This window comes from Delphinus delphis, chromosome 11, assembly GCF_949987515.2.
Source record: "Delphinus delphis chromosome 11, mDelDel1.2, whole genome shotgun sequence".
Lineage (NCBI taxonomy): Eukaryota > Metazoa > Chordata > Mammalia > Artiodactyla > Delphinidae > Delphinus > Delphinus delphis.
Window position 1 is genome coordinate 93,230,770 of NC_082693.1, and position 26,470 is coordinate 93,257,239.

At 52.4% G+C, this 26,470-nt stretch overlaps 1 protein-coding gene across 1 annotated transcript; it reads left to right on the forward strand.

The window, feature by feature from the left end:
• The first annotated feature begins 28 nt into the window (after positions 1–28).
• TAB1 (TGF-beta activated kinase 1 (MAP3K7) binding protein 1) lies at positions 29–26,282 on the forward strand. Its single transcript, XM_060025688.1, has 11 exons — positions 29–83; positions 13,720–13,856; positions 14,230–14,383; positions 15,481–15,567; positions 16,066–16,204; positions 17,165–17,278; positions 17,905–18,016; positions 19,794–19,938; positions 21,475–21,697; positions 22,700–22,862; positions 24,445–26,282. The coding sequence occupies exons 1-11, from the start codon at positions 51–53 to the stop codon at positions 24,650–24,652; spliced, it is 1,515 nt and encodes a 504-aa protein (XP_059881671.1). The 5' UTR covers positions 29–50; the 3' UTR covers positions 24,653–26,282.
• The last annotated feature ends 188 nt before the right edge of the window (positions 26,283–26,470 follow it).

The following is a 26,470-nucleotide window of genomic DNA, read 5'->3' on the forward strand; positions in this document are numbered from 1 at the left end:
TCTCGCCTGCTCTGGCGGGAGGCGGGCGCGCTCGCGGGGGTCCCTCCAAGATGGCGGCACAGAGGAGGAGCCTGCTACAGAATGTGAGGAACCCACTCGCTCTTCGGGATGGGGGTTGGGAGCCCGGGGTGACCTGTCGGGTGCAAGCGCGGCTCCTTCTCCGCCTTTGGTCGCCTCCCCGTCCCTGGCAGGGTGTGGCCGCCGCCCTCCCCTTTCCCGGGCCGGCCCCCCCTCATTCCCGACCCCGGGTGCGTGCGGCCCCGCAAGGCCCGCGCGTGCGCGTTGCCGGCCGGGCCGTCGGGGGCTCGGATTCGCGGTCCAGCGGCCGCGAGCGTCAAGGGCGCGTGGAGGGTAGGAGCGTTCTGGAGCCTGCAGGGACAGTGGCGCGCGGCCGCCGAGAGAGCCGGGGTAGCGAGCCTACCCCGGGCCCTGGGCGGGTCGTGCGATAATAATCATCGTAGCAGCAGCAGCAGCCAGTTGTGTATCGCTTACTATATCCCAGGCTTTGTGCCAATAGCTTTATATTTCTAAGTTTAATTTTTCATAACAGCCCCGTGAGACAAGTACTGTAATTCTCCCTGTTTTACAGATGAGGAAACTGAGGCACAGAGAGGTGGTCATTTGCCAAAGGCCACACAGCTGGTAAGTGGCAGAGGCAGGATTAAAATCAGGGATTCTGATTCCAGAAACCCTCTTAACCTCTAGGCTATACGGAGGGAATGACTGGGTTCTGGTCCTGGCTGTAACTCACTGTGCTTCCATCAGTCTCAGTTTCCTTATCCATTAGGTAAGAGCAGGCAGTGGGAGGATTGTCGTGAGGCTCCCCCCTCCCACCTGCCCCCAGTCTGGACCCTCATGGGATTGTCACTGGTGTCTTCCAGCACCTGCATTCTTTTGACACACATATACATAGATGCACATGCGTGTTGGCACCATGGACCGAGGGCAGGTTGCTGGTCCCCTGGGTCCTCCTCAGACATGGCAGTCTGTTGTACTTGGTCTGTGGACTTGTCTGCCTCCTGTACTGGAAAGTGAACTTGAAGACAGGGGAACACTGAATAGTGTTACCAGCACCTCCCATCACTAGGTGCTGGGCATTCAATAAATTGTTTATAAAATAATGAGTAAAGCATTTGAGGCCAGGTCCAGTGCTCAGCCCTGACTTTACAGAAATGCAGCACATCTTGGCCCTACTGCCCTAAGGGGTCTTGAAGCATTGGAACCAGAGGGTAAGGGTGGCCTTCACTGCTGTAATCTAATGAGAGGTTTTGTGTAGACTCCCTTTGAAATTGCTCCTCCAGGACGGCGATTCCCAGCTTTTCCCAGTGGGGAATGCTCTCTTCCCCTCCACACCTTTGGCTATCCCTTTATTTTACTACTGCCTGGCAGTTTGGCCTTATCCTTTTTTTTTTTTTGTGGTACGTGGGCCTCTCACTGTTGTGGCCTCTTCCGTTGCGGAGCACAGGCTCCGGACGCGCAGGCTCAGCGGCCATGGCTCATGGGCGCAGCCGCTCTGCAGCATGTGGGATCCTCCCGGACCGGGGCACGAACTCGTGTCCCCTGCATCGGCAGGCGGACTCCCAACCACTGCGCCACCAGGGAAGCCCTGGCCTTATCCTTGAGTTGGTTAGGTAGGCCTGGCCCTCTGCTTTGCAGGAGGGCAGGGCCCCTATGTAAATGTCCCCAGTATAGTAAATATTCCAGAAATACTGGGTGGATTGTGGCAGATGCTGTTGCGGTTAACTGTCATAGGCTGACGTGGCTTGCTGAGGAGAGTGGCTACCAGCTTCCCTCCCTTATTGGTGTGATGGAGCCCAGGGACTCGGGTTAGACAGAGGCGAGCTTTGCTAGCTCCAGAACGTGTGTAGTCTTTTAAAGTTGGCTGGTTAGCTTTAAGCACATAGCACTGTGATGAAAGGCAAAGGGATGATAGGGATGTCCACACCAGACCCCTCCCACGCTAATGATGATCAAGACATCTCTGCTCACAGGGTATCCAAGGGTCCACACGGTGTGCTGGGCTTGGCCTGCCCTCCACTGTCCTGAGTCCGGTGAGAGTAGCTCAGACACCGTCATACAGCAGGTGGCTATGAGATCTGCTGGTCTGTAGTTACTGGGCCTGGGGATACGAAGATAAATAAGGCAGGTGTCCACCCCCACTGCATTTGCAGTCCTGAGTGGGAGAAGGAGCCTGTATCACTAATGTGATGTGTAAGGCACTCTAGTGTCAGTGTGTTGAGGGGCTGCAGATGGCCTCATTTGACCAGGTCAGTGGAGGCTTGCAGGAGGGGCTGGGGCTCTGCTGTCATGGTGCTGGGAGGGAGTGCCAGGGACAAGATGGCAGAGCGCTTCGTGGAATGTCATCCTGAGGAGTTTCACCTTTGCTCCCCAGGTAGTGTAGTACCTTAAAAGGTCTTTTGAAGAAAAGATGAGCTTTTGAAGTAGCTTCAAAAGAACTTGGGCCCTTCACAGCCTGATAAAACAGCTCACGGGTCCTGTATGGCCTTGGGCAAGCCACTAACATCCCTAAACCTTGATTTTTCACTTAACGTCCCTGAACCTTGGTTTCCGCACCCGAGAGGACTCCCAGGAGTGTTGTTAGTATTAAATGAACATGTTACACTCCTGGCCTGGTGTGGTTACCTCCAGCCATGAAGCTCCGCCTTCAGTCCTGATGTGAATGAAGGCCTACGGTTCATTCCCTTAAACGTCACTGAGTAGTCAGTATGTGGCAGGCACTGTGTAGGTGCAGGGGACCCTGCCCTCGTGAAGCTTATGTTCTAGTGAGTGAGATAGGAAACAGAAAGAAGTACAGATTATATATGATATAATAATATCCAGGATATAACATAGGGGTGCTGCGAGGAAGAATAGGCCGGATTCACAGACAGCGGGGCAAAGGGCCTGTTTTAGACAGAGTGGTCGGGGAAGACAGTTGAACGTTTGATGAGATGAGGTGGGCGATGTGGGAGGGAGTATTCCTGCGTGAGGGAACAGGGGTGCAAAGGCTCCCCTATTAGGGGAGCGTCAGGCTGGAGTGGAGTACGTTGGGGGAGTAGGAGAAGCCGAGGTCCGAGGGAGCCTTGTGGATCCTGATGTGAGCTTTGGATTCTGTGCTAAGTGTGATGTGAAACTCTAGGGTGGGTTTGAGTAGGGGCGTGAAGTGATCTGATTCGTGGCTGGAGAAAGAGCCTTCTGTCGAGAGGCAGGCGTTGGAGCGGCGAGAGTGGAAGCTAGGGGCCTGCTGCGTGCTGCTCCCCGTTGCCCAGGTGTGAGACGACAGAGGCTCGGTCAGAGTGATGGAAGAGGGGTGGTGAGAAGGACCCAGTTCTGGCTGTGTTCGGGGGGAAGAGCCGATACGGTTTGCTGACGGATCAAGTGTGAGGCGTGTGACAGAGGAAGAAAAGTCGAGAAGGACTACAGGGTTTCGGTTGGAACAACAGTGGTGCCGTTTACTGAGGTGGGGAGCCCTGGAGGAGGCGTGCCCTGGGGGCAGGGAGAATCAAGAGTTTAATTTTGCCTAAACTACTATTTACTTAATTATTTAAAAAGTCAACTTGAAATCAGATTTTTCCTGAGCAATTATATCTATGAAATCACAGGTCCTAGCCATATATTTTTCTTCTAATGTATGTTAAAATAAACACATAGCCTTAAAATAAAAACATCCTTTAGACCATCACCTACAACTGTCTCATATGCCGTCAGAATGTGGTCCAGCTGCTCCAGCACACGGTAAGCTCCACAATTATTAGTAGCCCCTTTAAAATGTATTAGTGCTATATTTGTGATGAAAACATAGAGAACCTTTGATGGAAACCCTAGTGAAAGAGGTGGGGGCCAGGAGTGGGGTCGGTCCCAGAGAAGCAAGGAAGGAAAAGGGGGTCATTCTGAAAGATAGAGATGGCAGGAGGCATCGGGGTGTTTTAGGCTTTTTGGAGAGAAAGAACTGCTGCCCCCACCCAGAGTCATCTTGCTGAGGGCATGATTCTCCCTTTCTGAGCTTCCTTTTTGCTTCTAAGGAATCCGGGTGCTTCCGCCACAAAAACACTCGGCCTTTTCATGCTATGATTTGATATTCAGGCTGTGGCCGAACTTGGAATCATGCTTTTGTCTGTTTCTGCTGCCCAGGAGTTTGAGATGAGTCTCTGGGGACTTTTATGGACTACTTTTTTTTAAAATTAATTAATTTATTTTATATTTGGCTGTGTTGGGTCTTCGTTGCTGTGCTCAGGCTTTCTCTAGTTGCGGTGAGTGGGGGTTACTCTTCGTCGCGGTGCGCGGGCTTCTCATTGCGGTGCCTTGTTTTGTTGCGGAGCACGGGCTCTAGGTGTGTGGGCTTCAGTAGTTGTGGCTCGCGGGCTCTAGAGCACAGGCTCAGTAGTTGTGGCGCACGGGCTTAGTTGCTCCGCGGCATGTGGGATCTTCCCAGGCCGAGGCTCGAACCTTTGTCCCCTGCATTGGTGCAACCACTGCGCCACCAGGGAAGCCCTTATGGACTATTTTTATGTGACATGGTCACGTGTACATGAGGTGCTAATGCTGAAATATATGTGTGCAAGGTGTGACCCCCTTAATGGGTTAAATACAATTGAATAACTAGAGAAATTTATACCAAAATATGAATTTTGGAATCTCCGTCAGAAAATCAAGTTAAAATTAGGCTTTTCGAAACAGATTCTTGTGAGAAATGAGCTTGTAACCCGTCAAAGAGTTAAGTGAGCCATACTCACTGTTGTATGTGTTTATGAGGCTCTAAGCCTGAGGCTCCCCTTTCTCAGCTTCTCACGACTCATGTTCAGGCGCTAAGCACCGCTTGCTGCTGGTGCTGTGGGCCTGGCATTTGCGGGCGTGGGAGAAAGTGTGCATCAGTGCGTGCAGGGGTGGAGGGGTGGGTGGTTTGTGTGAGTAGAAAATACATGACCTTTCCGAAAACTGTTCAGGATCGTGGAGGAAGGAAGCAAGAGTGTTGGCAGTCTGGTGGGTTTTAATAGAATCAGCGATGAATGCTTGGTATGGATAATCCCCGATGGCGGTGGACAGAAGGGGGAGAATACAATTGAAGCTTAGCCGGCCACAGCAGGGTGAGAATGATTTGAGGGCCACTGCTGAAATCAGGGAGGACCAGATACTCTCCCACTCCCACACGGGTAGCACCTCCTGGAATTCTCTGGCAGCTTGTTACTGAATGTTTGAGCTGCTGTGGGGACTGCACTCTATGCAGGGCCGTCGCTGAAGGAGCACTCATGAGTATCTGAGAAATTGCCCGTATGTCATTGGGTCTAAGACACTATGGATTATAAGGGCACATCATTATTTTATATACTACTAAGAAAGAAAGTGCCCTGCTAATTAACTTGTAACACACCAACTTCAGCGATATTAAAAATGTTGAAAATACATGTCTTTGAATCGGTGAAATAAAGTAGCCAATTAACAATACCAGACTATAACCTGAGAGTTGCCACAAGTTGCCAAATAGTTAATAGCCAGTGAGTAGGTACCCAGAATGCACGGTGAGGCCACGGGATGCATTTCTCAGGGAAGGGGCCCCATGGCCTTGGGCAGTATTTTCCCAGAACCTGGAACACATTCAGTGAGGTGGTCAGGTGTATGCCGATGTAAAACGCATCCTTACATGTGGAGGTTATTTGCTCTTTAGTTCTCTTTGAAACTTTCTGATGATATCAGGAGATAAACTTGGTTTGGTCCTAGTACGTATGTAACACCTTTCTGATTCTTGCTAATCTCCCTTTATTTCAACAGAGAGAACAGGGCTTCAGCTCAGAGTGCAGCAGCCCATGACTTAAGCTAGAATTTAATAACCTTGTTTTGTTTTCCTTTTTTATTACCATCAAGATTTGGCAGGTAATAATGGTTTTCCACTTATAATACTGAAGAGTTTATATTCAAAATGAAGTCATTTTAATAAAAGAAAAAATGGCAGATTAAAGAAAAAACATGAAATGGGTAATTTGTTGAAGATGGTGAGTGGATGGTTGAGGTTTGGGAAACACGGGCCTCTGGCACCAGTGGGATTTGAGCCGGGCTTTTGTGGGTGGATAGGACTTGGAAAGACAGAAAGGGGGAGGCTCTGCCTTACCGTAGATACTATTTAATATGCTCTTTGGGTAATTTTTTTCTAATTTCTTCTTTCTTTATTTAAATAGCAAGGCAAGTTGGCTAGAAACTCATTGTTTAAAGAATGTCAATGTGAAATAGGAGAACTTCACTCAGCAAGGTTCATATATAAATAGTTGGTTTGTTTTAAAGTATGTGCTTGTTTCTGTGACTGTACCTCTAGGGTCAGTAGCCTCTTTATTTGAGGTTCCAAAAATATATATGGCTTTTCAAGTATCATAAACCTTTGGCGGAGGTGTTACTTCCCTTCTGTGTTTGGTGCAGACACCTCCTGTCAGAAGCGGGTTAGCTTCCCACGCTTTTTCTTCTGGTCACAGTTTTTTAGAAGTCATTTGGAACACCCTGTAGCAGGCCTTATCTATACAAGATAGACAGCTGAGTGAGATTGTTAATCTGTCAAAGGGTGAGATTCAAAACTATGTCAACAGGCTGGATGGCTGAGATGAAAGCATTAAGATATAATCCAACCGATATAAATTTAAGTTTAAAAAACTCCTCTATAGGGCTTCCCGGGTGGCGCAGTGGTTGAGAGTCCGCCTGCCGATGCAGGGGACACGGGTTCGTGCCCGGGTCTGGGAAGATCCCACGTGCCGCGGCGTGGCTGGGCCCTTGAGCCATGGCCGCTGAGCCTGCGAGTCCGGAGCCAGTGCTCCACAACGGGAGAGGCCACAACAGTGAGAGGCCCGTGTACCACAAAAAAAAAAAAAAAAAAAAAAAAAACTCCTCTATAGGAGTGTGGTTTTGGGGAACTGACTCAAGAGAACTTCAGAGGAAAAAGGCTTTGTTGTTTTAGTTGACAGTAAGTAGAGGCCAGATGCCCATCTTTTCTTTAAGTATATGAAGGCTGTTGATTTTTTGTGTTGATTTTGTATCCTGCCATCTTACTGATTTATTTTATTTGAGTTAGTTTTATTATTTATTCTTTAGGGTTTCCAAATACCATCACATCAACTGCAAATAGAGATGACTGTACGTCTTTTCCAAGTCGTATGCTCTCCTCCTTTTCTCTTGTCTAATTGCATGTGCTAACACCTCCAGTTCATTATTAAGTAATGGAGATTATAGGTATCCTTGCTTTGTTCCTGATCCTAATGCGAATGCCTTTTGTGTTTACCCACTAAGTAAGATGCTGGTATTAGGACTGACTGAAGTATATATATAATGGTACATTAAGAAAATATCCATCAATGACTGTTTCCTTAAGTGTTTTTATCAGAAATGGACAAACACTGCCCTTAAGCCCTGGAGTACTTACCCACTGACCTAAACACTGATTGCCAACTACTAAAACAATGCATTTCCAAAATATTACTAGCTCAACATTATGAAAATCCAATTTCAGAAAAAGCACTTAACACTGTAGAAGTATCCCGACACTAAGCATAAATACTTTCTGAAGAATAAGGTGCTTGTTAAGTAGGTTGACCACTGTCAGACACACAGTCTTTCTGGTTTGGGGAGCTTGCTGCACTCATGTCAGCTGGGCATGGCTGCAGCAGCCAGCGTGGCATCACCCGCTCCTGAGAGCAGCTTCGTGAGCTCCCATCGTGAAGTGCTTTTACATGAATTGTTCCTCTGCCACGACACACTGACGTGGCAAGTTCCTCAGTCATCCATTTGAGTTTGTATCCTTCCTTGTGAAAGACTAATGTACTAGTCTTTTTCATAGTGTATTTCTCAATGCCGAGTGGGCCCATAAGTTGCTTGGGTAATATTTTTTTTTTCTGGAAAGTATGAATTTATTGGAAAGATTTAAGTCCCTGGAAGCCTGTCTCTGTCCCTTGTGGGAGTTAGATAATGGCAGAGGAAGCACTGTGATTGCAGCATCGATGACAGGTTTTGCATCGTGGGTGACACATTCATATTGTTCATCTCATATTAGAGGACGAGTTCAATCCATCTTAATCTCAGTTTTAATCACAGACAGGATTCTAGAAAGTATAAATGTCTTCTCCTCCCATGCTTTAAAACAGCTGGGACATTTTGGGGTGCCGAATACTGGCTTCTTGGCCCATCTTTTCAGGACAGGGGACACTCCTAGTTGGGGAGATGCTTTTGTGCCTCTGCCTTATCTTATGCTTAATTTCTTCCCAGTTGGAGGCAGGAGGCAGACCCTAGAAAAAGGAGTTTTTTGGGAAATTTACTTGCGAGGTTGCCTGAGACCTTTGTGAGGTCCTTGGTGATGGAGGTATATTAATCAGATCTAAGACATAGGGGATGATTGGCAATATCTGTTCCTTGAAGTATAATTCCTTGGTAATGAACTCCTTTCTGTGGCCTAAAAGGCCTTACACTGTCCTTACTTGGGCACACACGTGCGTGCATGTGTGTGAACGCAGGAGCAAGCCACTTTCCCCGCTGCTCACTACAGAGGCCACGCCAGCCTCACACTTCCTTAAACGTAAGTCATTCTATTTTCTACCTCAGGGTCTTTGCATCTGCTTGGAAGGCTCTTTCCCCACTTTCTGAAATGGCCACTGCTCCATAATCGTTCAGGTCTGTCTCAGAGGTCACCTCCCCAGAGAGGCTTCTTCTGACCACCTCATCTGAAAGAGCCCTCCCCACCACTGTCTGTCCCCCTACCCTGATGTATTTTCTCCATAGCACATTTCCTTGTCTAAAAGTGCCTTGTTTATTTATCGTATTACATGTTTGAAGTCTCTCTCCCTAGAAAGGAAGTTTCAAGCCAGGACCCTCGGTTGTTTTCTCCACTGTGTCCACAGCACCTGGAGTAATGCCAGCCTGTTGTAAATGTTCAGTAAACATTTGTTGAATGAATATATGTATTAATCAAATATACTCTCATTGCATAATGTCATATGTGGATTCCAAAGACTGAAGTTCACACTTATGTTAAGAGAGACATTTTTGTTGCTTTAAAGTGAGACAGGTCAGGATTAAAACTAGAAACAATTTTGTGTTACTGTGAAGCAGTTATTGTTTTGTTTTGTTTTGTTTTATTTCCCTGTAGCTTGACCTGAAAGAGTTAAATGCTCAGCATCATCGGGAGCTGAGCAGAATTTCAGCTCTTGTTGCCGTTCCTTTTCCGTTAGTAGATTTTAGTCATATGTTCTGTTGTCAAAGACTGCTCGTAGGCATTGGTAGCTTTTTAGCCCTTGTGGTGAAGTTGTGTGAATTTTTAAAGTCCCATAAAGAAGACACAAGGACTTTTAAAGACATACCGTTTGATGAATTGCAAGATTCGATATAGTGAAGATGTCACATCTCCTCAGATTGATCTATAGATTTGAAACAATTCCAATCAAAATCCCAGCAGGATTTTCTTGTAAATACAAGCTGATTCTAAAATTTATATGGAAAGGTAAAGGAACTAGATGCCAAAACAGTTTTGAAAAAGAATAAAGTTAGAGGCATCACACCAACTGATGTTATAATGTAGATTTTAAATACAGATTAATAAAGCTATGATCATCAAGAGCTTTGAGTTGGTGGAAGGATAGACACATAGATCAAAAAAGGTAATTAAATGGAGAAAGGATAGTCTTTTTTTCTTTTTTTTTAAAGTAACCAGAAGTATTTAAAATACTCTTTTTTTTTAAAATTTATTTTTGGCTGCGTTGGGTCTTTGTTGCGGCACACAGGCTTTCTCTAGTTGCGGCGACTGGGGGGGCTGCTCTTCATTGCGGTGCACGGGCTTCTCACTGTGGTGGCTTCTCTTGTTGCGGAGCACAGGCTGTAGGTGCACGGCCTTCAGTAGTTGTGGCGCATGGACTCTAGAGCACAGGCTCAGTAGTTGTGGCACACAGGCCTAGGTGCTCTGCGGCACGTGGGATCTTCCCGGACCAGGGCTCGAACCTGTGTACCCTGCATTAGCAGGCGGATTCTTAACCACAGTGCCACCAGGGAAGTCCAGATAAAGGATGGTCTTTTCAACAAATAGTATTGGAAAAATTGGACATCCATTTGCCAAAAAAAAAAATTTACCTAAATCTCCTGCCTTATATAGAAATGAACTCAAAATGGATCACAGGTCTAAATGTAAAACTATAACACTTTTATTTTTTATTTATTTATTTTAAAATTTATTTATTTGGCTGTGCTGGGTCTTAGTTGTGGCATGAGGGATCCTTTAGTTAAGGCATGCAGGCTCTTAGTTGCAGCGTGCATGTGGGATCTAATTTCCTGACCGGGGATCGATCCTGGGCCCCCTGCATTGAGAGCGTGGAGTCTTAACCACTGGACCACCAGGGAAGTCCCTATAACACTTTTAGAAGAAAACAGAAGATATCTTGACCTGGGACTGGGCAAAGAGTTCTTATAGATGACATCAAAAGCATGAACCATGAAAGAAAAAAAATGATTAAATGGATTTCATCAGGGTCCACAACTATTGAGCTCCCACGCCTCAGTGAGAGAGCCCGCGTGCTGCAAACTACAGAGCCCACGTGCTCTGGAGCCTGTGTGCCACAACTAGAGAGAAGCCTGAGCACTGCAGCGCAGAGACAGCTCACAGTAACGAAAGATCCCACATGCCTTAAAGATCCTGTGTGCTGCAACTAAGACCCGACACAGCCAAAAAAATAAGGAAAATAAATAAATACTTTTTAAAAAAGGATTTCATCACAAGTAAAAACTTTTGCTTTACAAAAGACACTCACTGGTAAGTGAATGAAATAGCAGGTAGAGACTGGGAAAAATATTTGCAAATCACATATGCAAGAAAAGACTTTTATCCAAAATATATGAAGGACTCTCAAAATTCAGTAGTTAAGAAAACAAACAACACAATTAAAACATAGGTATGAGACTTTGTAAAGAGACACTTCACCAAAGAAGATATGTGAATGGCAAATAGGCACATGAAAAGATGCTCAACATCATTATTAGCCATTAGGGAAATGCAAATTAAAGCTGTGATGAGATATCATTATACACTTCTTAGAATGTCTTAAAAAAAAAATACCATGTGATGAGAATGCGGAGCAGCAAGAACGGTCGTGCGTTACCTGTGGGAGGCAAGTGGCGCGCCGCTCTGCAAAGCAGTTTGGCAGCTTCGTATGAAGTTAAACAGCAGTCTCACTCCTAGGTGTTTACCCTAGAGATATGAAAAGTTATGTTCACACAGAAACCTGCCCATGAGTGTTTATGACAGCTCTCTTCAGAATTGCCCAAAACTGGAAACAGCCCAGATGCCCTTAAGGGGATGAATGGATAAACTATACTATGTCCATGTGACGGAATACTGCTCTACAATAAAAAGGGACCAACTGTTGATGCTCGCACCAGCTTGGATGAATCTCAAAGGCGTAATGCTGAGTGAGAGAAGCCAGTCTCAAAAGGTTATGTACTTAAAGACATAGAGTACAGTGGTGGTTGCCAGGGGCTGGAGGGAAGGGAGAATGGGGAGTTTTTGTTTACTGGGTATAGAGTTTCAGTTTTACAAGATGAAAAGAGTTATGGGGATGGATGGTGGTGATGGCTGCACAGCATTGTGAATATATTTAATACCAGGAAAATGTACACTTAAAGATGGCTTGAAAAATGGTTAAGATGGTAAAGTTTATGTTATACGTGTTAACCACAATAAAAAGAGGAAGAAAAAGGTTATGCATTGCATAATTTGATTTATGGCATTCTTGAAAAGACTGTAGAGTGATGGGGCACAGGTCACTGGTTGCCAGGAGTTAGGGGAGGGTGTGGCTTCAAAGGGGCAGCATGAGGGGGTGTTTGGGGAAGATGGGCTGTTCTGTATCTTTATTGTGGCGGTAGTTACACAAATCTCTACGAGTGTTAAAACTCATAGTCATAGGCCTGGGGCTTCCCTGGTGGCGCCGTGGTTGAGAGTCCGCCTGCCAATGCAGGGGACACAGGTCCGTGTCCCGGTCCGGGAAGATCCCACATGCCGTGGAGCGGCTGGGCCCGTGAGCCATGGCCGCTGAGCCTGCGCATCTGGAGCCTGTGCTTCGCAACGGAAGAGGCCACAGCAGTGAGAGGCCCGCGTACCACAAAAAAAAAAAAAAAAAAAAACAACCTCATAGACCTGCCCACCAGAAAGGCAATTTTACTATATGCTAATTTAAAAATAAAAACAAACTCCCACACCCTGCTGAAGTTGCTCCAGGGTGCAAAGCACAAAACTAAAGCGCTGGAATAAATGCAGCATAAAAGCAATTGAAATGAAAAAATAAAAATAAAAAAGCTATGAAGTCACTCCCTGTCAGTATGTAAATAAACAAAAGATGAAATTTGCCACAAAAGCTAACCACAGGCTTTTTACATATCTGATTGCAAAAGCCTGTTGAAGTAGTTTTCACATCCTTTTTTGAAGTCTGTTACTGCTAACTTGTAAGAAGTTGTGCACAGTATTCGTGCTTTTTAAATTTTCAATAAAGCTTTCAATCCAAATTTTACTCTCCTTGCAGTTGAACTTTGATTTTCCCAGTTTTAGTTTGCTCTAGTTCAGCTTGGTGGGCACGGGAATGCCTTTGTGAACCAGTCAGGGCTCTCAAGTGGGGGCTGGGTGTAGGGGAGGCTTTCAGTGAGTTAGTGGATCACACCTGCGCCTTGTGTCAGGGTCGATTCTGGGGCTTAGAAAGTGCAGGTGCTCAGAGTGCCCCCCCAAGGAGATTTAGGAAATTCAGAGTCTGTGTTTGGGCTGCCTCCTAGACAGCTCTGTGTATATGTGCGTGTGTTTGTGTTTAAAGCTCTGTCGTGGTTATACTGAACAGCCTGCTTTGAGATCCATGGGGTAGAATGGGAGTCAGACACAGGCAAGAGTGGGGGGCCAAGTGTAGTAGGGATACACAAGAGGGCTGGCAGCCAAGCCTGGGGAGGGGCGTCCTGAAGGAAGTCTTCCTGGAGGCGGTGACTCCCGAGCCAGAGTCCCGAAGGACATGGAGAATTATTAGACAAGGACAAGGAGGGTGTTCCACGCAGAGGGAAAGAGCGGGATGTGGACAGGGTACTGTAAGCATTTGGTACTAGTGGAGAAGCATATGGCAGGGGGGCAGATGGGAGAGGACACCAGGGTGGAGTGGGGACCAGGGCGTGGAGACCCCAGTGCCAGGAAGAGTGACTGAGGCTGAGCTTCTAAGTCAGTTTCTCTAGGTGTGGATCTGTGTTGCTTGAATCAGTCCCCTGGGAGGAGCTGTCTACACTGCATATATCCTGAGCCCCGCCAGGATCAGACATTCTGTGGGCAGGGCCTGGAAATCTGCAGTTTTAACCAGTGCCCAAGGGATTGGAGTCAGAGCCATTGCAGTGCAAGGTGGGGACCACCAAAGAGTTTTTATACGAGGAGTTTGCTTCACTTGTGTGTGTGTGTTTCACTCATGCTCCACAGCGTAGCGCACTCCTGGAGATCCCTGCTGAGCCTTGCATGTGGGAACTCTAGTCTTTTTCAGGTTTCCGGGGGAAGTTTGTGGATTAGCCATAAACCATGCAAACCCTTCTGCAAGTGTTTGTTCATACACGCATCATTGTTTTCCAGGAGGAAGTGGAACCCTCTGGGTGGGGCTCCGGGCCTGCTAGGTTTTTGTTGGGGAAGAAAAAGCAGATGAGGTGGGGTCTGCCCTGGGTGAGAAGGTAACACGCTTGGTTTCCTGGTGTCCTTCCCAGGAGCAGCAACCAAGCTGGACGGATGACCTGCCGCTCTGCCACCTCTCTGGAGTTGGCTCAGCCTCCAACCGCAGCTACTCTGCCGATGGCAAGGGCACTGAGAGCCACCCACCAGAGGACAACTGGCTCAAGTTCAGGTGAGGGTGCTGGCAGCGCTCTCCTGGGCACCAGAAGTAGGTTTGCAAGCAAGAGAAAGCAGTTTTGCAGGTGTTTTCCGTGGGGCTTCCTAGTGCGATATGGCCCACGAGAGGTGGTGTCTGCTGCTGTCCCTTCCACATCTAGACCTCAGACCAGCTGAAGACCTGCTACAGGGGGCAGGGGTATCCTAGAAAGCCACGGCCGGAGTGCAATGATAGTCAAAGTGGGGGACCCACGTGGGCACCTGAAGCCACAGCTGCTGTGTCTTTTGTCTCCCCAATACCTTTCCTTTCTCCCCCTCACTCTGGAGCTGGCATCACTCTTCTGTGAGCCCCTGGTCTCAGGCCACCTCCTGCCCTCTCCCTCTGTCAGGAGTGAGAACAACTGCTTCCTGTACGGGGTCTTCAACGGCTACGATGGCAACCGGGTAACCAACTTCGTGGCCCAGCGGCTGTCTGCGGAGCTCCTGCTGGGCCAGCTCAGCGCCGAGCACACTGAGGCCGACGTGCGGCGGGTCCTGCTGCAGGTACGGGGGCTCGGGCTGGCTGGCCGTGGCTGAGTTCCCTGGGCCTCGGCCCTGCGACAGCAGAGCGTGCGGTTAGCCCGGGGCTGGTCTGAAGACCCCACTGGCTCCTTGTCTCTGCAGAAGAACCAGCTCTGGGAGCCTCTCCCAGCGGCAGGGGCAACCCGCTTCCCAGGTGCAGGGCCGGGCAGCCAGCAGCAGTCCTTCCCCACGCCTGGCAGGGTCGGCTCTGGACGAGGTGCTCCTGGGGAAGGGGATTCTGGACGTCACCTTGGACGTGGGGCATGGTGGCGGCTGCTGAGCCCTGGTAGAGACAAGGTCGTTGAGGGCGGCCCTCTCCCCCCGCGTGGCTCAGGCACTCAGTCACTGGGCGCTCCCCAGGCCTCCTCGCTCCCGCTGGGCTTGTGCTGGTTTTGCCGCTTCTGCGTTTGTGCTTGCTGCTGTTCTGGAGTTTGTCCTCCTGGCATCGCCTTTTGGAAGCAAGTCCAGGGGCACTTAGTCTTAGATGAGAAGTGTGGATTCCTCTTCCTCGAAAACAGCGTTCCCAGCCATTTTCCTGCCTTGGCACCTGCGGGCCCGCGCGCCGGCCATGGCCTTAGGGCCCAGTGCCAGTGAGTCTCAGCTGGCGCCCTTGGGAAAGGCGGCAGCGTGAGCTGTGTTGAGGGGCCTTCAGGATGTGGCAGTGACACTAGCTGTCACTGACCTAGACTTAGTCTGAGCCGGGCGCTGGGTGCTCAGGGCGGACACCCTCAGTCACTGTCAGAACAGCACTTCCTCTGAGGAGGCTGCGCTGCCTGGCCGGCAGGTGCCAAGCTGGCCGTCACCCTCAGGCAGCCTGACTCTGAGCCTGTGCTCCCCACCTCTCTGCCGCGTCCCGCCTCTCTGGTCACTCTGCACTGCCACCTGGAAGGCACCAGCCCCACGGGGCCATCTTCATCAGACCTTGCTCTGCGGGAGCAGCAGTGCCTGGTGGTGCGCTGTGCGAAGCCCCATCACATGGTAACCTGCAGTTGATGCAACTTGTTGCCGTTAATAGCATTTCAGCCTCAGATGACAGTGGTGTTTGAATTGGCCTTTGCCGCCTTGTCCTCTGCCTCCAGGCCTTCGATGTGGTGGAGAGGAGCTTCCTAGAGTCCATCGATGACGCGTTGGCAGAGAAGGCGAGCCTCCAGTCCCAGCTGCCTGAGGTAACGTCCCCAGCCTGTGCCCCACGAGCAGCAGATCAAGGTCCAGCTTTGCTAGGAGCAAGGACTCATCTGCCATGTCCCTCCCAGGCCATTGATACAACTGGGCCAGAGCGGCAGGCGTTAGGGGACAGTTTCTGATGGGATGCAGGTGGCAACGGGTCTGGCCTCCTAGGGCCCTCCTTGGCTGGCTACGAGCAGCCATACTCTGCGACTCCACTTGGGGTGGGCATAGGGTGTGAGAGAAGCTCCTTCCAGGTCGGTCCTCGGCCCGAATCTGTCCAGGCCTCGTCACCTGCCTGCTCACGTCATGCGCAGGTACCTTCAGGGCCGACGGGACGAGTTAGGTCACGCCTGGCTCTCCTGAAAGAAGCCTGCCCTGGGGCTGCAGCCAGCTTCCTTCCCGGCCGGGCCTCAGATGCTCTGTCTTTAAGGGAGGGGAGGTTGGTGAGATGCTCTCCAAGGCCCTGGCCCGCTCTGACTGCCGGTGATGGCTTCTAGGGCGCCCCTCAGCACCAGCTGCCCCCTCAGTATCAGAAGATCCTCGAAAGACTCAAGACGTTGGAGAAGGAGATTTCGGGAGGAGCCATGGCCGTGGTGGCGGTCCTTCTCAACAACAGGCTCTATGTCGCCAATGTCGGTGAGCCACCTGCCTGTCCCAAGGCGGGAGAGCAGGGGAGAAGGTCAGCCTCGGGATCCGTGTGTCCTTTGGGCGGTCTGCTTCCCAGACACGGAAGACCTCCACCTCGAGCGTCCTGAGACCACTAAGTGTTTCCCGTTAACTCCATAGGACGTCTCAGTCCCAGGCCGGGGCATTTGAAGTACCTGCTGAGAGGCTGGTGTCCCGGCTTGAGTCCCCCCTGTGCCCCTAACTGGCTTGTGGCCTTGGGGAGTTGTGTCCCCTCTCTGGGCTACCTCAGTGGCTTCCTTGTCTAGAAGAAGTTGCCCGGCTGTGGAAGACCCACTTGGCATGAAGGACGGCAAGATGGGCTGGCTGTGGGCTGGAGGGTGAGAGGTCACAGGGACGTTTGGATTTGTAGGTGAAGGGCCATGTTCGGCCTGAGAAGGCGGTGCCCTCAGGGTGCAGTTTACTGCAGGGGCTCTGGAGAGACCCCGCTGATACAGTCCCTCTTCTCTTCCTCCTTTCCTTAAGATTTCGTTACGGAAAAAATTCAAAACTGTAATAAACAGCAGAGTGAAGAGCATTTAATGAACTGCTGTGTGCCCATCCCCCAGCCCCAGCATCCTCCCCCGGCCAGCCTCACTCATCTACAGCCCTCTGTCCCCGCGTTGTTGTTAAGCAAACCCAGACGCTGTGTCATGCTATCTGTAAATACTGCAGTGTGGCTCCTTAGAGAAAAGGTCTCGTTAAAATCCTAATCATAATTGTCCTCGGATGTCACTGGAAAAGTTTAACCTAATTCCTTAATATTATCAGCTCTCCCTGACTGGTGACTGGCTCCAGTGGTCTGAGCCTATTTTCTTTGCTCATTTCAAGGACTTCCATGTGTGAGATGCTTGCCTTTTCTCTCTTTTCTCAACGTGTCCCGTTCTTCACTGTGCTCTCAGCCTTTGCTCAGCTGCTCGAATTCTTCTGCAGGTACGAACCGTGCGCTTTTATGCAAATCCACGGGGGATGGTCTTCAGGTGACACAGTTGAACGTGGACCACACCACGGAGAATGAGGATGAGCTCTTCCGGCTCTCACAGCTGGGTGAGTGGGGGGGCGGGGCCTGGTGGCTCACCCTGTGCCTTCTGTTGGTCATGTAGAGAAAGGCATGAAGTGGACGGGCTGTGACCTTGGGCTTGGGACCAGCCTGCCTGGGGTTGAATCCCAGCTCTTCCACTTACTAGTTGGTGATTTTGGAACTTACTCAAGTTTTCTGTGCCTCAGTTTCCCCTTCTGTGTAATGAGGATAATAGTAACACTTAACCTCAGGGTGTTGTGAGGATTGAAAGAGTTATTACATGTGAAATGCTTCCAGGAGTCTCTGGTATGCACTGTTATTGGTGGAGACTGAGAGGCCAAAGAAGTCCTGGGGCTCCAGCTGCCGCCATGGCCACCCCCTCCCTTCCCTGTGAGCCCAGGCTGCAGAGGGAGCTGAGCTGGGCGGTGCTGGATCTGCTGTCCCGTAGGGGAGGACTCTGAGCCACGGGTGTTCTGATGGGGATGGGGGCTGAGGACACTGGGGGACTTTGGGCTAACTGCCCTCCAAGGTGCCAGCTATGATTTCACTTCCTGTTCAGTGCCTTGTTTTTGTGGATATGTCTGTATCCCCTTCTTTTGGTTCTTCTTTATGAACAAACTCTGAGGTTGTCGTGTTGTTCTTCCTCTGGTAGGTTTGGATGCAGGAAAGATCAAGCAAGTGGGCGTCATCTGTGGGCAGGAGAGCACCAGGCGCATTGGGGACTACAAGGTCAAATACGGCTACACTGACATCGACCTACTCAGGTGAGTGGCCGGCCTAGCTGCCCCCATTTGTGAGACCAGAGGCCTGGGGCAGATGCAGATTGTAGGCTCTAGGGACAAAAGGTACAGTTGAGGTAGTTTGGAGCCCAAGGAGATGCTTTCATTCTCCCAGAGAGGTTGGTGTGGGGCAGGCCCTGGACCCAGCAGGCAGCAGGCCAGGAGTTGGGGTCCTGTAGAGCTAGGCTGGCAAGGGGTTAGGTGGGGAGCTGCGCCAAAGCCAAGGGCAGCAACCAATGCCATAGGGCCTGGCAGGAGAGGCCAGAGTTGGCATGAGCTGCCTGGTGTGGATAGAGACAGACCGAAGGCCTGTTGGTCAGTATTGTCATGACTGGGGCCAGAGCGGGGCTGCCAGATGGGTTGTCCCTTCTGGATGCCACCCACTGCTCATAGCAAACAGACGATGATAATAACGTGAGCCTTCATCCAAGCCCATGCGCAGTTTTTTACATCCATTCTCTTATTCAGTCCTCAGGCCCTATGAAGTGGGTGCTTTTATTGCCCCAGAGGTATTTTCATATGAGGAAACTGACACATGCAGACACTAGGTAGCCTGCCTGGTCTCAGGGCTAATAGTGGGCTTAGGCAAGACTTGAAGCCAGGCAGGCTGAATTCAGAGCTTGTGTCCTGAACTACGGCGGCCCTGTATGCGACAACACTGTGTGTGTGTGTGTGTGTGTGTGTGTGTGTGTGTGTGTGAGTGATGCCCACCTTGTGTCTTAGAAAACATGTGTTACAGCTCCTTACCCTCACAAGGTTTAAATAATTACGTTTGGAACCTTTTGTCTCTAATTTGTCGGGTTCTGTTTGCTTTATGGAAAGGTCCATCTGTGGTTTAAAACAATTCAAACAGTGCCCAGGATATGCAGTGAAAAGTGAATCTTCCTCCCACCCCAAGCCCAGACTCCTTCCTCAGAAGCTGCTAGTTTCTGAGGTATCCTGCCCTGGAGTTTCTGTGTACGTGCGCACATGTGTGTGCGCGCCGCATGCACTGTGCATGGCGCGTGCTTGTTGGGGGTGGGGAGGGAGCAAGTTGCTTTTTCAAAACACCCACAAATGCTAGCATTCCGCGCCCAGTGTTGTGCACCTCACTTTTTTCAGTCTAGGCACCCACTCCTCCATTCCTGCACACCTACAGTTTAGGCTGGCAGCATTCTTGGTAACAGTTGCTAGGATTCCAGTGTGTAGCTGTCAGCACTCACCTAACCCGCCCCTACTGATGGACCGACCTTCAGGATGTTGCCAGACTCACTCTTTCAAATCCTGTTGCCGGGAACATCTTCTTATCGTTGCCCTGTGTGCATGTGTGCATGTTGGAGCTTCCCGACATTGACCAGCTCTGATGGTGCATCAGTTCATAGTCCCTCTGCAGCTAGAGTGTATGTGGGGCCTGGGTCAGCTTGGAGGAGCCCAAGAGGAGTGGGCTTTTAAAAGAGAACCCATCCCTGTGGCTGTCCCACCCTCCCCCTGCCACCCCCCAGCTCTGTGGACAGGAAATGTGGAGTGGGACCAGGATTGGGCATTTGACCTTGGCCGTTGTGACCCCAGCCTCGCCCTGGCTTTCCTGGCCCTCTGAGCTTTATTTTAAGAGCTGCCCTCAGAAGACAGGTCTGTTTTTCTGGTTTTCTCTCTCCTCTCTTTCTTTTCCTCTTGTCAGATGTGTGTTTTATTTTACATTCTGGATGTAGATTCTTCTCACCAGAATAAATGTCCCCAGGGGGCCATTCCAAGCACAGCTGTGCCCTCTGCTCTCTTCCCACAGCGCTGCCAAGTCCAAGCCCATCATCGCGGAGCCTGAAATCCACGGTGCACAGCCCCTGGATGGGGTGACTGGCTTCCTGGTGCTGATGTCTGAGGGGCTGTACAAGGCCCTGGAGGCAGCCCACGGGCCTGGGCAGGCCAACCAGGTGAGCTGGGCCCGAGCAGAGCTTGGCTGGCCAGCCTGCAGGGTGGCATGCTCCCCAGAGCTCTGATTCTCACATGCTCTCACCAGACATCTTCTCTGGGTTCAAAGTTGGGGGAAGAAAAAGCCCAGAGTTCCAAGAACACCCATCCTACCCAAAAGCTTTGCTCATCTGGGCTTGAAGCAGTGCCAGTCCCCAGGGTCCTGAGCAAAGCCTAAGGGAAGAGGGTGAGGGAAATGAATTTCCACAGGCACACGTGGCTCTGGAGACTGGGAAGGGCCCGGGTGGGCCGCGGAGGAAAGCCCAGCAGGAGCGCGGCCTGGTACATAGAGCGCCGGCCAAGGAGTCATGCGGCCCGCCCAGTCCCGCTCCACTGCCTCCGTCGCTTCCCTCTTTGAGCTGCAGATGATACACAGTTCATTCCTTGTTTCTGAGATGGGGATGATGACTTCTGCCTTTGTGGGGTTGTGATGAAGGCTGGGCGTGGTAGACACGGGTTCTCAGCCAGGGGGAGCTGCTGCTTTTTCCTACACCTTGGGATGCACGTGTCAGACAGTCGTCAGTGAAGCGGGACTAGGAGGCAGTCACATTGAGGATGACCTTGAAGGGAAGCTGCCTTTACCTGACCTGGGCTTGCTGGGTCAGTCAGAGAAGTTCAGCTTGTGTTTCTCCTTCCATCTGTGATTCTGGTGAGAAGGTAACCTTTTCTGCTCTGTCCTAATTAAAAATAATGAGGGCAAGTCTTAGGCGCCTCACTGTCTCCTAATACCTGTGTTCAAGGTTTTTCATCCATTTTATCTCATTCCTTCCAGTAGCCTTATAACATGGTGGGGGCAGGGGCTCACTGCCATGTCAAGCTAGGGAACTTGGGGCTCACAGAGTTCAGGGTCTTGCCTGAGGTGACAAAGCTGGTCAGTGCTGGAGCTGAGCCCCCCGGACCGGGCCCAGGTCATTTCCCGTTACCTGCCCCTGCCCTCCTACCTCCAAGAGACTGCAGCCAGCCATCACGTAGAGGATTTTGTGTTTATATTTTTTATCTTACCATAAATGTGATCTTTTTTTCCTTTCTTTGCTCTTCGTGATAAGACTATCCAGTGGCTTCTACTGGGTTCTAGAATACACGGGACAGTGGACTTCTCTGAGGGCAGAGACTCTCTCTTCATCCTGACATATCATCTCCTACAATAAGTTTGTTCCAGGAAGGAAAGCCGACAGTTTGTACTGAGCTTAAAGTGCCCTCACGTCCATTATGTTGTTTAATCCTCACTGCAACGCAGTGAGGTGGATATTCTCCCCCATTTCTTTGGTGTGTGGAAGCCAAAAATCAGAGAAATCACAAGGTCACACCTTTTCTAATGAGAAAGTTCCAAAAGAATTATCCTGAATACCTTGAGAAGCTCAGGTTGCAGGCTTGGCCGGTGGGGACGTCCACTTGCTTGGCTGGTGACCCCTAAGTGTCCTGATTCGGCTGTGAAGGTGTGGCCTACACTCCCTGGGCCCCCTCGTTCCTCACCAGGTTTGTGCTCCCGTCGCCCCCAGGAGATTGCCGCCATGATCGACACGGAGTTCGCCAAGCAGACGTCCCTGGATGCAGTGGCCCAGGCCGTGGTGGACCGGGTGAAGCGCATCCACAGTGACACCTTTGCCAGTGGCGGGGAGCGTGCCAAGTTCTGCCCAAGGCACGAGGACATGACCCTGCTGGTGCGGAACTTTGGGTACCCCCTGGGAGAGATGAGCCAGGCCGCACCCACCCCAGCCCCAGGTATGTGTGCCGCAAGCCCGTGCCCGAGGCCGTCCGGGGCTGGGGTCGGGGCAGAGCGGCGAGGCCACGGCCTTGCTGCCTGGGGCGGAGTGGAGTCGGGAGGCCTGGCTTTGAGCAGTTCCAGGCCGGGCCCTGACTTTAAAGCTGTCTGAGCTGTGCTTATTTTTCCCCTTTTGTCTGTGAAATGAGGCCAGTACCACCTGCCCTGGCCTCCTTTGAAAGACCTGAGTGCACGGGAAGCACTTTGCAGCACCACGGGCCACATCGCGGGCCACATCGCGGGGACAGCGGCAGCTGCGGGCTCAGTGCCTGCTGTGCGCCAGCCACCTCGCCCGCGTATTTCCTTTCGTCCTCATTAACAACCCTTTTACAGAAAGGAAACTGAGGCCCTAGAAGGAAGGGACCTAGCCGAGGTCGGGCATGTCAGAGGTGAGGGAGAGACGCTTTACTCTCCACCTTTTAATTCTAAATCATGTTGCCCAGGAAGAATTACTCTTTTGTTCTCCCTCCCAGTGCTGCTTTAGTGTCAAGACCAGCAGTTCCTGGGGCTGCATTTCTTTTTCTTTTTTTCAAACAAGCAAGCCCTAGCACTCAAGCATCAGATGGATTTGTTCTCCCACGGACACCGGGGTTACTGGAGTTTCTCTAGCTTGTTATTGCAGCCGTATTTTTGTTGGGCCAACCTCAACTAGGAGCATACTTAGCCCTTGGGTTAAAGCACCGTGGGAAGCCAGGCAGTAACCCTTTCGTTGAGGCAGCTCAGCACTTCTCTTCCTGCTTTGAGCACCAGCAGTGCTTTGCTGCTGCGCGGAGGCCCCTGCCTGGCCCGGAGGAGTCTCTGCCACGGGTACTCCTTCGCTGTCCTAAGGGGCAGAGGGTCAAGCTAGGGGATCCGAGCCGGGCCACCGCCTACCTTCTCAGGCCCTGGAGCGGCCCTGTTGCTGCCACCCCAGGGTCCCCCCGAGCCACACCCTGCAGCCCACCACTCTCTTCCTCCCACAGCTGCAGGAGGACGCGTGTACCCCGTATCGGTGCCTTACTCAAGCGCCCAGAGCACCAGCAAGACCAGCGTGACCCTGTCCCTCGTCATGCCCTCCCAGGGCCAGCTAGTCAACGGGGCGCACAGTGCCTCCGCCCTGGACGAAGCCACTCCCACCCTCACCAAGTAAGCGGCCACCCCCAGCCCCAGCCATCTCAGGCCTGCTTCCTGGGCACAGCCCTGGGTCCCTGGCCAGGAGTGGCCGTAGGGCCACGTCCTGTGCCTGAGGAACCTTGGATGAGACGCCCTGCGATGTGCTGGGGTCTTGTTCCTCTCAAATCCCCCAGTTCCATCCCTGGGGAGGCCTCCGTAGCCTCCCAGGCGGGACTGCAGCTTCCAGCAGCTCCTTGAAGCGGGAAGGGAGGGGGTGGAGACAGGCAGCTCGCGCTGACAGCCTGCTGCTCCTTTCTGCTTGCAGGTGCCATGTATTCGTTTTCATTTAATGGGAAGGTTGTCCTCTTGTTCTTTTCTCTTCTCCCGTCTTGGAGTGTGTGATTTGGGGGGCCTCCCCCATGGTATCTGTGCTTGTGGGACATTGTTTGGCCTGTGCCGGCTTATGAGAGCCAGTGCTCTCTGACTGAAGCGTCAGATTTTAGCTTTGAAGCGAGTTCTCTAGTTTCAGGCTGGGGGAGGGGTGGAGGCAGCAGGGGGTCTGGAGCCTGGGGGTGTGGTGGGCGGGCCCCCTCCTCACTCCTGGCAGACCTGCCTGACAGGTCGGGTGTCTGCCTCGCCCCCTCCACGTCTGGGGAATGTACCCCCACCTGCCACACCAGGGGGCTGGGCTCTGGTTTCCACATTCCAGCCCTGCACAGAACAATAGAGGTGCCCCACCCAGCCCACTCAAGATCTGGCCGGTTGGAAGGGCCACCGGGAAGGTTTCCCTGTGCCTCGCAGGGGCCTTTCCTGCTCCCTGCCCCCAGGCTGCTGCCGCCTCCCCTGTGGGCTGGAGGGGCCTGCCGGGCAGCTGAGTGTTGGGCATCCTAAGCATTGTACGGGTGGCCTCCCCACCCCTGCAGGGCTGCTCAGAGGAGCCACCAGCTGTGTCCACAAAGGCAGGGCGTGTAGCAGCCATCCCAGACCAGGCAGGAGAACCAGCCATTCTTCTGTGCCTCCAGCTCCCTGGGTCCCTCCATCCTGCGTCAGAGCTTAGTTGCCCCCACCCCCACCCCGCTGCCGGGCTGGCCCAGCTCTGAGTGCTGGGAGTGTGCAGGACAGTGGGTTAGCAGGTAATTCCCAGATGTTACAGGCTGTGTGGCAGAGGGTGGGTGCCCGGGGAGCTCTGGGAACATGGGGGGCCCGTCCCCACCCAGCTTGCGAGAGAAACGAGGAGGAGGGAGTAGGGAGGTTTTCCGGGAGAAGAACCCTGGCCTGCCTGTGACCAGTGGGGTTTGGTCTGGGATGGATTTGGAGAGGTTGGAGTGGATGGCGCCCAGCTCGGCGCCGCTCCGCGGGCGGCAAGTTCTGCATCCTACGCAGTAGCCGCTAGCCACGCGGATTATTGAGCACTGAAGTGAGGGTTCCATTTTATTTCATTCTAGTTAATTTAAAGAGCTGCATGTGGTTAGAGCTTCAAAAATACATTTGACTTTTCCTCTGCCCCGAAGGACATCTGGCCGGCTGGCCCTCGTGGTTGCCTTTGTGGCCTGTGCCCTGAGGGGCTGGCCAGACGCCACGGCCCATCACTGATTTGCCCCTGTTGTGCTCCCAGCCAGAGCCCGACCCTGACCCTGCAGTCCACCAACACGCACACCCAGAGCAGCAGCTCCAGCTCTGACGGGGGCCTTTTCCGCTCCCGGCCCGCCCACTCGCTCCCGCCCGGCGAGGATGGCCGCGTCGAGCCTTACGTGGACTTCGCGGAGTTCTACCGCCTCTGGAGCGTGGACCATGGCGAGCAGAGTGTGGTGATGGCGCCGTAGCCCGGCCGCAGAGTGCAGCCCGAGCAGGACCTTGCCTGGGGACGGGGCCCAGCTCCGGCAGGACGGGCCTTTTCCTGCCATTTGCCTGTGCCCCAGGGGCCAGCAGGGCCTGGTGCTCAGCCTGCATCGTACTCTCACTCCACAGCCTGTGGTGCTGTAGAGAATGTTCTCTCAGTGCACCAACGCAGACCGGACCCCTTGCCACGGCGGCAGCACAGGGGCCGGAGGCTCAGTCCCCCGGCAGCCTCAACCACGACCATGGCTGTTTCTCAGAACAAGGGGCACAAGGGCGGCAGCCCACAAGCCCCGCGAGTGGCAGCCACTGCTTTCCCAAGGCCACCCCCTTCCCGACACCATCTCCCCTGGTGGAGCCTGTGGCCACTGCTAGCACCCCCTCGCCCCTGGGGGGTGGTTCTCGCCTTCTCCAGCCGGCCTCCAGAGTGGAACCCCAGTTGGCGTCTGCACCTTCGAGGCCTGCACCCGTCCCTGCGCCCCGTCCCTAGGCCTCTTTGGGCTCAGGGGCACTGGGATGGCTGCAGAGAGGGCAGTCAGGTGGAAAGGAACCGGAGAGAACTGGTCCAAGAGGAGCACTGGTCCTGGAGCCCACCAGAGTGGGCAGGCTGGGCAGGGCTGGCTCCCCAGGGCCGGGTGAAGAGGGGAGGTGTGCCCGGCCTGAGTGGGGGCAGGGGCCGCCCTTGTCAGGCCCCTCCGGGAGTGGCGAGGCCCTGAATCGGGCTGAGCCAGTTCTGCTCCGCTTTTCCCCGCTGGAGCTGGGGAGGGCCCCAGGGTGGGAGCTGCTAAGACTGCAGTCTTAACCACTGACTGTGAGTCTCTGCCAGCTCTACGGTAACAGACAGGTCTTAGGCCAGGCCTCGGGGCTCACTGGAAACAGAGAACAGTGGAGAATGGTTCCAAAAGGTCCTGGAGACCTGCTGCTCTGGGTGGTCGAGGGCTTTGGAGACGTGCACTGTTTTTACAGACACTTAGGGTCGGGATCAGGCCAGCCCAGGCCCTCAGTGAGACCATTTCATGCATGTTCTCTGCGTTCAGTGGGGAAGGGGTACCACCAGGGCTGTCAGCTGGAATTGCCCTTCGTATTTTCAGAGGAGGAAGCAGGCTCAGGAGACTCTCACCTTGTCCAAGTCACGCAGTCAGTGGTGGAGCAGAACTCAAACTTTCTTGTCAGTCTCTGAGGCCCCCCTGGGTTCTTGCCAACACCCCCCCACCTGGTGCCCAGCCTCCTGCCCCATGATGCCCCAGACACAGCTCACCAGGGACTGGCTGCTGTGCACGGCCTCCAGTGTGCTTGGACTCTGAAAAGTCGAAGGCCAGTTCCAAGGTCCCATGTGGTCCAGGAACATGTTTTCCTGTGGCAGGGCGGGGCCCATTGTGGTGCCGGTTTCCGAGGGGAGCCGCGGCATGAGCAGAGGAAAAGCGGATCTCGGCAGAGGGCCCTGACCCCCCTCCACTACGAAGCCATCTCCTTGTGCAGGTGAGCAGATTCAAAATCAGTCACAGAGGCTTGGGCACAAAGGGATCCTCTTCCGAGAACGTCTCTCTATGCTGTTTGGTCTCTAGAGATAGAATCACTTTTTTACGTCAGTAAAGAGATAATAAAGGGTGGTATAACGTGTCGTGCTGTTAATAGTCTACGGGTGTCTCGTGTAGCTCGCGGCAGCCCTGGGAGGTGGCCGTCGCCTCCTGCCCTGCTCAGCATCTGGAAGCACCAGCTCACCAGGCCTGGGAGTGGCAGAGCCGGGATGCGAACCCGGCCTCCGGACCGGACCGGTGCTGCCACCTCACAGCCTGAGGGGAGGG

Bases quoted from the DNA above. Each gene is read 5' to 3' on its own strand.
- TAB1 (XM_060025688.1), top strand. From the start codon at position 51: ATGGCGGCACAGAGGAGGAGCCTGCTACAGAAT. The intron at 84-13,719 runs GTGAGGAACCCA...TGTCCTTCCCAG, and splicing joins GGAGGAGCCTGCTACAGAAT to GAGCAGCAACCAAGCTGGAC. The intron at 22,863-24,444 runs GTAAGCGGCCAC...TTGTGCTCCCAG, and splicing joins GCCACTCCCACCCTCACCAA to CCAGAGCCCGACCCTGACCC.